Raw genomic sequence first — 12,188 nt, forward strand, 5'->3', positions numbered from 1 at the left:
TATTTCAAAACAAAGTTTTTTTTTTTCTTTAATTTAACTTGAAGTATTTCTTAAAAGCTAAAAGTTCAAAAGTTGTGACAAACATACTCCTAACATCTCACATGATGCATTTTGGATGAGATTGTATGAGGCACTTGCTATTGGAAGAACAACCCTTTTGGAGAAACTATAAAGACCCGATTTAACCAAAATAAACTAAGAACTAAAATCATAAATGATCTAACACTATATTTAATGAATACATTACACATTTTTAACAAGATCAAAGTCGAATGGATGTACAAAATTGTTACAAAGACTATGAATTTAATCACATACGACATCAGAGTAAAATGCGATGGTTCTCCTTGTACAATCCTTAACACCAAGTAGTTCCACATCAAAAACTTCAAACTGTTTTGCGCTAAAGAATGTAGAAGGCCCAACCTACAAATTATAAAAAAATGACCTTCAAGAGTCAAACCTAACAAATTTCAAATTCAAACTTTTCCACTAGTGTACTTATTGATTGAATGTTGTAATTGCCTCATAAATTTCAAATTTAAATTCTTCCATTATACTCAATAAGTCTTAATACGTGTTGAGAATTTATAGATTTTAACTATTTCTTATTTTACAAAAACCATTGTTTTTTTTTTAAGTATTGTTCACAAAATACCATTAAAATAAGGGTATTATGTGAACAAAACGTTTCAGTTGCTTACCTTTTGATAGTACTTTTAAAAAACAATGGTGTTTTGTAATAAAAGCAAATAGTTTGTTACCTAGACATTAAATGAAAGGTCCACATGGATGCCAAGTCAGCACCATGTGGATACATTTTTAACTATTAAGTCGCTCATGAGTAATAAAGGTAATGCACGTTAGATGGTCATATTTGATAACATTTTCTTTTTTTTTACAACTACACACTATACATTATTTGATAAAAATTGTTATTAATAAAAATAGAAAATAAACATAATAAAAACTCATCAACATAAATCTAAAATAAGATTATAATGAAAATATATAGATTCTAGTGGTTTTTAGAAAATAAGATTACATTTTAAAAAAAGCTCATGATTTTTTTTTTTATAAAAAAAAATACAAAATGGCTAAGGAATATAAAAATTAACTCACTGGAGGTCCAAGTTCTGGAGGAATGATGATTCTCCTCTTCCCACCAGGTTTCATATCTTTTATGCCTTCTTCAAATCCTGTATCAATATAGGCAATGTACTTTATTTTTAACTTATAAACATGAATTCTAAGTATCAAATGATTTGTTATAAAAAAAAAAAACCAAAATTAAGTCTGACTACTACTTCAATATTAACTTTTCAGTCGATTTTTCAACCCAAAAAGTCAATAAATTTGAATGAAAGAGTCAAACATTTAATGAGTTGTTTCTGAACTTTAAATTGAATTCAAGAAGTACTAGGTTGACTTTTTTGCATCAAACAAGTTGCTTTTAAATTTCCATAGAAAAATTGTAAAAAATAGCAACGTACTATACTCTTTTTTTAGAAATATAGACAATGTACTTTCTTCTTACATTTTCTTTACACATAATTGCAATGTACTTATAATTCTTTAATAGTTATAGCAACATACTTTCATTTCTTTATTGATAAGTATGTTGCTATTATGAGAAAAAGTAAAGTACATTGCTCATTTTGGTAAGAAAATATTTAAAAAAAAAAAAAAAAAAAAAAAAAAAAAAAAGCTGACCTGGTACCAATGCATTGGTGCCCATTCGTATTTTGGCGGGAGTGCCTTGTTGATAACTGCTATCGATACGACGCCCGGATTCATTGTAACCAATATAATGAAAAGTCACCTACAAAAAAAAAATAAATAAATAAATAAATCATCAATAAATGAAAGTACATTGCTATTTCTTGAATGTAGATGCAGTCGAAAGAAAAATAATATGAAGAAATGGAAAAACCTGCTGACCAGACTTTGGGACATCACCGGTTCCAACTACAAAGTCACGGTATATAAGTCCGGAATCACGCTTTACATAGTTTTCTGATGCAACGACTTTAACCTCAAACCCTAAATCATATTCAATAAGCTAATTGTAAACTAATATTCGAAGAAATGAAATGAAAGTATTTCTTCCATTTATCCCCCATAATAAATAAAAGATAAGAAACAAAAAAAAAGGGTAGACCTTCTCGAACAAAACTTGGGAACTCATCTGGTGCATTATTTTCTCTCTGAACCCTTTTATTTTGTTCGAGTAGGCGTTTTTCATCATATGGGTTCTTCATCTTTGTTTTCCCAATTGAGGGTAGAGTTGGAAATAAGCTTGAAGAGACAAGAAACACAAGGAGTCGTCTACCCTTCAAATTCTCCATGGTTCCATTCTGTTCTCTAGCCATGCATGACATACATTTACTAAGAAACTAAACAATTTGTTAAAGGAACTAGAATAATGTATAAAAAGTAATTTGAAGTTTTTACCTTTCATCTTTCAAGTTGCAAATTGTGCAACAATGGAGAGAATACATTTTTTGATTTGAAATATCTCCTAAACTAGGAAAAGATGTGAGGGATCTATCTGCATGTTACATGTTTTAAGCCATTAGTACTAGCAGCAGGGGTAAAAAAGGAATTGTTCTTCAGTAGGTTGTTGGGAGAGAAGTGCATTCTTCACTTTAAAGTTATTTTAAATCAAAATCGAAACTTAATTTACCAAAGTTCCCAATTCCCAAATACAGTGAGGTTGATTCTTCAAGAATGATGAAAGAAATATGATCCTACACAACTATATTTTACTTAATCTGTACACCGCATTGCTTACAAAAGGGTTAAATCTTACACTTTCTTTGAGACATTTCATCAGTCATGTGGTATGCTTTTCAAAATTATAATTTCAATCCATTAATATCTGCGTCTGAGAGGCGGGAGAAACTTACGTGGAAAAGGAAATGAAGGCTTTAGTTGAAGAGGTGGAGATGAGAGCGTCAGCATACTGCAGAGCTTGAGAGCTATGGAGAGCAGCTTGTGCTAGCGTCTATGGCGAACGCGATAGGCTTTTATTTGGCTTATCTTCAAATTGTCAAATATCTCACTTTGGCCACTTTAATTTCATAATATTAGCAATTTCACCTCCAAACTTTACGTTTTCACTCACATCTCTTACAAAATAACGATCTTTCACTTCTAGATATCATCTGACTATTGGAGTATCTTTTTTATATCTATTCTAATAAAAGAATAGTTATAATCTCCTTTTGATATGTGTCATTCTATTAAGCCTCTTAATTAATACATATTTTATTTTTCTTTTGTCATGTGTCACACTATTAGGTCTCGTAATTAATGCATGCCAATTGTCAACCTATTAATTCTTAATTTCATATTTCAAAATTTAAATTTACCACTCAAATTACATTAAATTAATAACATTACAATAAAAATTAAAATAAAATTAATATAAATTATAAAGTGATATAATTTCACATATTTATTTAAATTAACGATTATGATTTTATATAACTAAAAAATATCTCTAAATTAATAATTTATTTAAAATAACTGATTAACAATTTTGAATATTCGCTATGAAAATTTAATTAATTTTGTAACCGTGGTTCCCACGGATTATAAACTAGTTTTATAATAAAGTTTAATTAGGTAAAAATTGGGTTTTATTTTTAATAAAAATAAACAAAATATATTAAAATTTGTAGCAAAACTTTATATACAAATGGACCTACATTAACGTATTTTGTATATATATCTTATTATTTTTTTTTATGATTGTAGTTATAGAATTTTATTTTGTTTTCAATTTAATTTAAAAAATATTTATAATTTTTTTAATTTTAGAAATAATATGAACTAAATAAAAATATTAAAATTTTATGTGTCAATTTAAGTTGCTAGATATATTTTTTTATATTATTTTAATTTCCAAAAAACTTAATATGATAATATAAAATTGTAATTTATAAAGGTTACTGAAAGATAGGCCCTGGTGAGCACGAACTCGTGGATGTTGATCTTTGAAATAGTTCTACCACATAAGTACAAATAATGTGAGTAAAATCAAGAAAATATGTTTGGTTGGTTTGCGGTGGTTCTTTGGGTTTATTAACATTATAAATGGTATTGAAGCAACCTAAGCATAATGAATTTTACCTCCACAACCTACATTTGGTTTAAAAAAAACTTGTTTATACATAAAACAACCAATTAGATCAATTCAGATACAATAGTTATAATAATCATACAATCAAAATGAAATATGTAACTAATTGATCATTCATAGTTCTTATCATACTGAACAAAAAAGATATAACATATATACATGTAAACATACAAATATAAAAAAGAAAACACAAACTAAAATCGTCCCAACAACATCATGGATCAATCCTTCAAGCATTCAATAAACGCTCTTCATTCTTTGATATTTTGATCAACATAGGTGAGCATGTCGATAACATAAATGCTTGTTAATAAATATGATAACATCTGGCAGACTGACCATGTCGATAACATAAAGGCTTGTTATTATTATTATTTTTAAACAACAAACTATCTCACTCCTAATCTAATCCTAAACACCAAATATGTCTCCTATTGAGACTTGAATCCATGACCTCTCATTTAAGAGAGTCACTCCTTACCGTTAGGTCAAAGTTATCCCTCCTAGAAAGGACTCCACATACAACCATTTTCTAGAGGACACGTCCAACTGCACGAGTTCTTTTACATAATTTCATATTCTTATTTTACGTCTGTAACGACCCAAATTTCCTATTGTTAACGATGTTAGTGTTCCGTTATGTTTCTTTATTAAATTAAGCATTACTAGGTTATAAGTTGTTGTTCAAGTGTGAAAGGTGTAATAAAATGAACCTTGAATATATGCATGGGTGCAGGGCCATTTTGACATACTTTGAGGGCCAAAAATGTAACGCATGGGCTATTTAAGGGACCCTAACCCTAATAGTCGGGTTTGTTATCCTATTTGCAGCCAACAACACCTAGATCAATGAGTTCCAATTGAAGTTTTCTTTTCATATCAATCAAGTGTGATTCAAGAGAAGTTGTGAAGCATTTTTAAAGGATTTTAGTGGTGTGGTGGTTGGCCTCTTGTCTCATCATCTACTTATTAGAGTCATCTAAAGTTCCAAGAGTTAAGAAATCCATCTAAGACTCATCTTGCTGTTTTGATTCAATAGGAATTCATAGTTGTTGGGTTTATGCTCACGTATACTGTTTTAGTGTTAATTGTTTTCAAATCTTGTGTATTGTAAGACCCTATTTATTTACTATAGTTGTAGATTATAATAAAATACGAAATAAAGATATATTATTCTTAAGCCAAAATAATCATCATAGACACGTAGGAAACGTTGATACGATTTTCGTAGACATATAGAACGTGTAAATCCGACTTCATATGAAGAAGTTATACTTCTTCGAAGTTTCACGATTAAAGCGGCACGACTCTATGTATCGTAAAAAGTATTTTTTATAAATTACTTTTTAGCCTAAGTGATCTAAATGAAAGTCGTAGTAGTTGTTAAACCGAGAGCGTGCATATATAAAACGTCTAAATCTGACTTCATTAGAGGAAGTTATGATTTTTCTAAGATTCAATATAACAGTGTACAACTTAGAAATCCAATTTTAGATCAGTCAATTTTTAGCCGAAACAATATAATTGAGAATTGAAGATCTCGTTAATAGGAACCCAACGTTATAGGGACGGTAGAAAACGGACTTCGGATAAAAAAAGTTATGCATTTTATACGAGCTTTAACAGTCTAAGCCTGTGCGAAAAAAATAAAGTCAAAAGTAACCGACGGAGTCTAAATGAAAGTTGTGGATCTTGTCGAGAGCTTCGTGGATATAAAGAACGCCAAACACGGAGCATGTGCGAAGAAGTTGTGCAATTTTGAAATTTTGAAAAACGCTACGCGTGCACGCATATCGCGCATAGCTTGCGCCCGAAGTCAACCACGCAACCCCACCCAACTCGTGCCACGTGTCAGCAAACCCTAGGAGCCAAAAAATCCCATGTGCACGGCACATACATGGCCATGCATGACACGCAACCCCACATTCTCTCCTATAAATAGCTTTAATCCCTCATTTCTCCCACACACTTCTCCTAATCCCTCTCGCAGCTTATAAGTTCGATTTCTAAGTATTTCCTTCGAGATTTCCAAGTATTTTAGAATTAGCAAGGTTTTGGGCATTTAGGCTCGGCCAGTAACAGCCCCCTATATCAAAGCTCTACCATCTCAAATATCGGTTTACGCTACAAAACTCTCTGTAAGTTAAGCTATGCTTACTAGGCTCTTAAGTGTAACTTATATTTCTATTCATAATCATTATTATGAATGTGTAAATAAGATTTATCAGTAATCCCGATCATAATCCTAATTGATCTATTTACGAGAGAGGTGACTAGAATGGTCATTTTGGCTTGGTTGTTGGATTTCAGAAAGGTTATACGACGAAATGGTCCTGCCTCCCAACTGTCCTGTCTGGCTGATCCTTATTTGATAGAACGATCGGTATTCATTGGGATTAGTAATAGGTCTAGCCTACATTACTAGATCACCATAGGAAACTAATAAACTATAGTAATATAGGTTAATCCTCGTTGGAGTGTTGGTCGTCGGCTGAATTATCCAGTTAGCTGTTAATCCTCTGATAATCTGTCAAGGTGAGTTCTTCTCACTATATTGTATACTCTAGTATGTATCCTCTGTATGTTAGGATATAGTTACCATGTAGTGTGTGCTTAGGCAATTAGACTAGGATATTTAGTTGCATATTATGTGGATTGTTACTATATGTATGTTGTTACATATATATATATATATATATATATATATATATATATATGTGTGTGTGTGTGTGTGTGTGTGTGTGTGTGTGTGTGTGGAGTTGAGGGCGGACCAACCCTGTGTTGAAGGCCAATAGACTCTGGCGAACTAGCTCTATGTTAGAGGCCAAGAGAAAGCATACCAACCACATGTTGAAGGCTATATAGGGCAGACCAATTATATGTTGAAGGCCAAGGTGCGGACCAACTATAAGTTGAAGGTCATTATGTGTATGCATTGTATATGTGTTGTGGTATGGAATATTTTGAGGGAATTCACTAAGCTTTGGCTTACAGTTGTTGAATAACTGCTCTGCATGTTGTTCATCTGATCGTAAAAAAGTTCACACATGACTGTATCTGCATCAAAGCATTAATAAAGTTTAATAGACTTCCACTAAGATACTCTTTTAAATAATAATGAATTGTAATGTTTTGTAAGACATATATTTTAATATATATAAAAATAAAAAAATTGCTTAGAAAATTAGGATGTAACAAGTTGGTATCAGAGCCCTGGTTTGAGTGAACTGGATGAACACTCGTGTGATTCCAAACTCAAACTAAGGATCTAAATATTTTAAACAAAACTTTTTATAACAGAAATGATATAAAGAGGAAAAAAAATGTGATGCGTACAGTCAGGCGAAGATCAGAAAGGAAAGTGATTCCCAAATAACCATATTGTTATATTTGTTGATATATGATTCGTTAGAAATGCATGCTAGTATATAGGCTAGGGATTTTTTCAAGAATTATAGACTTAAATTGCCTAATACCTAAGATGCCTTATAGCTTAGGGACTTGCTTGTTAAATGCTGCTTAGAACCTATAGTAATGCTAATTAGTTGTTTGACACCTTACCACCCCATATTCACCGCAACAAAATGGAATTCTGGAACGATGAAACCGAACACTTATGGACATGACACGAAGCATAATGAAGGTAATGCATGTTCCAAACTACTTATGGGGAGAAACGGTAATCACTCTACAAATCTAATTAATCGCGTTTAAACACAAGTCCTTGGTGATACATTTTTATACGGAAAGTTGTATAAAAGAAAACTGAATTTAGAAAATGTTCGTATATTTGGGTGTCTAGCACATGCAAAAGTTGAACCGGTAAATCTCAAGGAGTTGGATGCAAGATCAAGACCACTAGTACATCTTGGTTCCGAACCGGTTACAAAAGCTTATCGGCTATTTAAATCGAATCACAAAAAATAATCATGAGTCGAGACGTTATTTTTGATGAAACCAAAAGGTGTGATCGGGTTAAAGAAGCAATAACCAACAATGAAGAACCATGATCATTCATAATACCATGGGACTACCCGGGAGACGAGACGAACAACAACCAAGGAAACGATGTAAACATTGATCCAATTGAACCAAATGAATCGGATCACGAATTCAAAGACGAAGCTAATATACAAGAAAATAAACAACCCAGTCAGGTCAACAATAATGTGAACAATGTTCAACAAGGAATTATAAACCAAATGCCTTCAAGACCAAGTATACGTCCAAAACGATTTGACGACTATGACCTTGATCTACATAATCTTGAAGAATTTCTCCTAGCAACCAATGACGAGCCGGTATTGGTTGAAGAGGTGAATAAAGAACCAGAGTGGGTCAAAGCCATGAATGCGAAAATCAATTCGATAAAAAAGAATAATACTTGGACTATCGTGAACAAACCTATGGGGGTGAAGCCAATCAGACTCAAATGGATGTTCAAATTGAAGAAAAATGCAGACGACACCATTAATAAATACAAGGCAACGTTGGTTGCTAAAGGTTACGTACAACAACTCGGTATTGATTTTCAAGAAGTATTTGCTCTGGTAGCTCGAATCGAAACCATCGCCGATACTAATATGTGAAGACTTAGTGGGCAAAGTGGACAAGTTTGTCTTTCCCGCTGATTTCACAATTCTAGACATGGAGGCGGATCCTCAAGTCCCAATCATCCTTGGAAGACCCTTCCTCAACACGGCAAGTGCTATAGTAGACATGAGGGACTCGAAGCTCACTTTGCGGGTAGGAGAAGATTCAGTCACATTTGGGGTTGATCAAGCTATGAAGTATGCACGGAATAGTGACGACACGACATTCTCAATTGACATGCTTGATGAATTATTGGAGGAATGCATAAGTGAAGATTCCAGCAAGTTCACAATTTCTGATGAAGAATTTGATGCAGAAAAAGACTTAATGGACATCGAGAGGCTGCTGGAAGAAGCTGAGTTTGAAGAGTTGATGAGGCAATCTGACACTTCAACTCGCCGAGTAGGGCCGATCTACTCGCCGAGTCCAAGCGAAAAAAAAACAGAATTCGTAAAGTCAGCTACCAACTCGCCGAGTCCCTTACCTACACTCGGCGAGTACAACAAACAGAACCCAAAAACTGAGCTCAAAAAGTTACCAGAACATTTGGAGTATGCCTTCCTTGAAGATGGCCATCAAAAGCCAGTCATTATAGCCTCTGACCTTTCCAATTCTGAAAAGGAAGAACTAGTGCAAGTTTTGAAGAAGCGAAAACGGGCCATAGCATGGAGCATTACCGACATCAAGGGAATAAGTCCCTCTTATTGTTCACACAAGATTAACCTGGAAGAGGGAGCAAAGCCGGTTGTGCAGCACCAAAGAAGACTAAACCCAAATATGCAAGAGGTGGTCAAGAAAGAAGTGGTCAAGCTTTTAGATGCGGGGATTATATATTCCATTTCCGACAGCCCATGGGTGAGTCCGGTTCAAGTGGTGCCCAAGAAAGGAGGGACGACGGTCATAACCAACGAAAAGAATGAGCTTATTCTGACACGAACGGTAACCGGTTGGAGAGTGTGCATCGATTATCGAAAACTAAACGATGCCACTCGTAAAGACCATTTTCCCTTACCCTTTATTGATCAAATGTTAGAAAGATTATCGGGCCATAGTTATTATTGCTTCCTAGACGGATTTTCGGGTTATTTCCAAATACCCATAGACCCATTGGACCAAGAAAAGACCACATTCACTTGCCCAAGTGGGACTTTTGCTTATCGACGCATGCCCTTTGGGCTATGCAATGCACCCGCGACATTTCAAAGGTGCATGACAACCATATTCCACGACATGGTGGAAAAATTCATGGAAGTCTTTATGGACGATTTTTCTGTTTTTGGATCTTCCTTCCATGATTGTCTCACAAATCTTGACCTAATGCTTGCTAGGTGTGAAAAGACCGACTTAGTCCTTAATTGGGAAAAATGTCACTTTATGGTTAAGGAGGGTATAGTTTTGGGCCACAAGGTTTCCAAATCGGGAATTGAAGTGGATCGGGCAAAGATTGACACCATTGCCAAATTACCTCCACCAACTAATGTGAAGGGTATTAGAAGTTTTCTAGGACACGCGGGTTTTTACCGGCGTTTTATCAAAGATTTTTCTAAAATAACTAGACCTCTAACACAATTACTCCTAAAAGATGCACCATTTAATTTTACTAAAGAGTGTTTAGAGGCATTTGAATTTTTAAAGGAAAAATTGACTAATGCCCCGATCATTGTTGCACCAAATTGGAATTTACCATTTGAAATAATGTGTGATGCTAGTGATTTTGCATTAGGAGCTGTCCTTGGTCAAAGGGTTGATAAGCACTTCCAACCCATATATTATGCTAGCAAGACTTTAAATCCAGCCCAAGAAAACTACACCACCACGGAAAAGGAATTATTAGCTGTGGTGTACGCGTTTGATAAATTCCGCCCTTATTTAGTTTTATCTAAAACAACTGTTTTTACTGACCACTCTGCTATCAAGTATTTGTTTGCCAAACAGGATGCCAAGCCAAGATTGATACGATGGGTTCTACTTCTTCAAGAGTTTGACATAGAGATACGCGACAAAAAGGGAATGGAGAATGTAGCAGCTGACCACTTGTCAAGGCTTGAAAACCCACGATTGCAAGAAGATAGAGTTGGAGATGATTTTCCGGACGAGTATATTATGGTGACTGTGGGAGAAGAACCATGGTTTGCAAATATAGCTAATTACTTAGCTAGAAATTACCTCCCAAAAGATCTCACAAGTCAACAAAAGAAGAAATTCTTTTCCGAGATAAAGTATTACTTTTGGGATGAACCATATCTTTTCCGAAGCTGCGCGGATGGAATCATACGAAGATGCGTGTTCGGGAATGAAAGCTGGAAAATATTGGAGCAATGTCATAGCGGGCCCACGGGTGGACATCATGGAGCACATTACACTGCTAAGAAGATCTTTGACACTGGGTTTTACTGGCCCACGATTTTTAAAGATGCAACCCAATTTGTCAAAAAATGTGATGCATGTCAAAGAGCTGGAAACATTTCATCTCGAAATGAAATGCCACAACATAGTATCCAAGTGTGCGAAGTATTTGATGTGTGGGGGATCGATTTCATGGGACCGTTTCCCATATCCAAAGGCAACAAATACATATTGGTGGCGGTGGATTATGTATCCAAGTGGGCGGAGGCACAAGCTTTGCCAACTAATGACGGTCGGGTAGTGGTGAGGTTTTTAAAGAAGTTATTTTCAAGATTTGGGGTCCCGAAAGCTCTCATAAGTGACCGAGGCACTCATTTTGCCAATGATCAACTAGAGAAGGTGCTAAGTAAATATGGGGTAACCCATAAATTTTCAACATCCTACCATCCACAAACTAGTGGACAAACCGAAGTGACAAATCGAGCTTTAAAGAGAATCTTGGAGAAATCGGTGGGGAGCAATCGAAAAGAATGGTCGGATAAGCTAGACGATGCACTTTGGGCCTTCCGTACAGCTTTCAAAACCCCTATTGGTACTACACCATATAGGTTAGTTTATGGAAAGCAATGTCATTTACCGGCGGAGATAGAGCATAAAGCTTTTTGGGCTTTAAAGATGTGCAACTTCAACATGGAGGAGCTCAAGAACAACCGGTTAATGCAAATGAATGCTCTTGAGGAACTTAGAAATGATGCATACACTAGTTCTTTGATCTATAAAGAGAAAACTAAGAATTGGCATGACAGGAGGATCAAGGAAAATAAAGAATTTCATGAAGGGCAAAAGGTGTTGCTCTTTAATTCAAGGTTAAAACTCTTCTCGGGCAAACTCAAGTCAAGATGGGATGGTCCTTTTCTGGTGAAGAAGGTGTTTCCACATGGTGCTATAGAGCTATTGTCAAAAGATGGCACCCCGTTCAAGGTCAATGGACATAGAGTCAAAAAGTATGAAGAATGAGTTCCAAGGAATGACGGCATGGAAGAGTTGATGTTGCTGGAAGGGATTGCAGCCACGTAGAATGGGAGGAGTCCAGCTAATGACT

The 12,188-nt window shown here is 34.7% G+C and overlaps 1 protein-coding gene across 3 annotated transcripts; it reads right to left on the reverse strand.

The window, feature by feature from the left end:
- Positions 1–203: 203 nt before the first annotated feature.
- LOC145167717 (FKBP-like peptidyl-prolyl cis-trans isomerase family protein) lies at positions 204–3,066 on the reverse strand. 3 transcript variants are annotated; one of them, XM_079086952.1, is made up of 7 exons: positions 2,910–3,066; positions 2,455–2,551; positions 2,162–2,364; positions 1,934–2,043; positions 1,714–1,822; positions 1,123–1,199; positions 204–426 (listed from the first exon to the last, which is right to left on the reverse strand). In XM_079086952.1, exons 1-7 carry the CDS (start codon positions 2,962–2,964, stop codon positions 307–309), a joined length of 771 nt encoding a protein of 256 aa, XP_078943078.1. In that variant the 5' UTR covers positions 2,965–3,066; the 3' UTR covers positions 204–306. The 3 variants fall into 3 exon arrangements, with proteins under 3 accessions (XP_078943078.1, XP_078943077.1, XP_078943079.1); XM_079086951.1 differs by having other exon boundaries at positions 2,162–2,388; XM_079086953.1 differs by lacking the exon at positions 2,910–3,066 and having other exon boundaries at positions 2,162–2,357.
- Between the last annotated feature and the right edge of the window lie 9,122 nt (positions 3,067–12,188).

The sequence above is a fragment of the Lactuca virosa genome, chromosome 3, assembly GCF_052849685.1.
Source record: "Lactuca virosa cultivar CGN04683 chromosome 3, Lactuca_virosa_CGN04683_v6, whole genome shotgun sequence".
Taxonomy (NCBI): Eukaryota; Viridiplantae; Streptophyta; class Magnoliopsida; order Asterales; family Asteraceae; genus Lactuca; species Lactuca virosa.

Coding starts and splice junctions, on each gene's coding strand:
- LOC145167717 (XM_079086951.1), bottom strand. CDS start 2,964: ATGCTGACGCTCTCATCTCCACCTCTTCAACTAAAGCCTTCATTTCCT. Junction 2,389..2,454: donor TGCAACTTGAAAGATGAAAG/GTAAAAACTTCA, acceptor TTAGTTTCTTAG/TAAATGTATGTCATGCATGG. Junction 1,823..1,933: donor TCCCAAAGTCTGGTCAGCAG/GTTTTTCCATTT, acceptor TTTTTTTTGTAG/GTGACTTTTCATTATATTGG.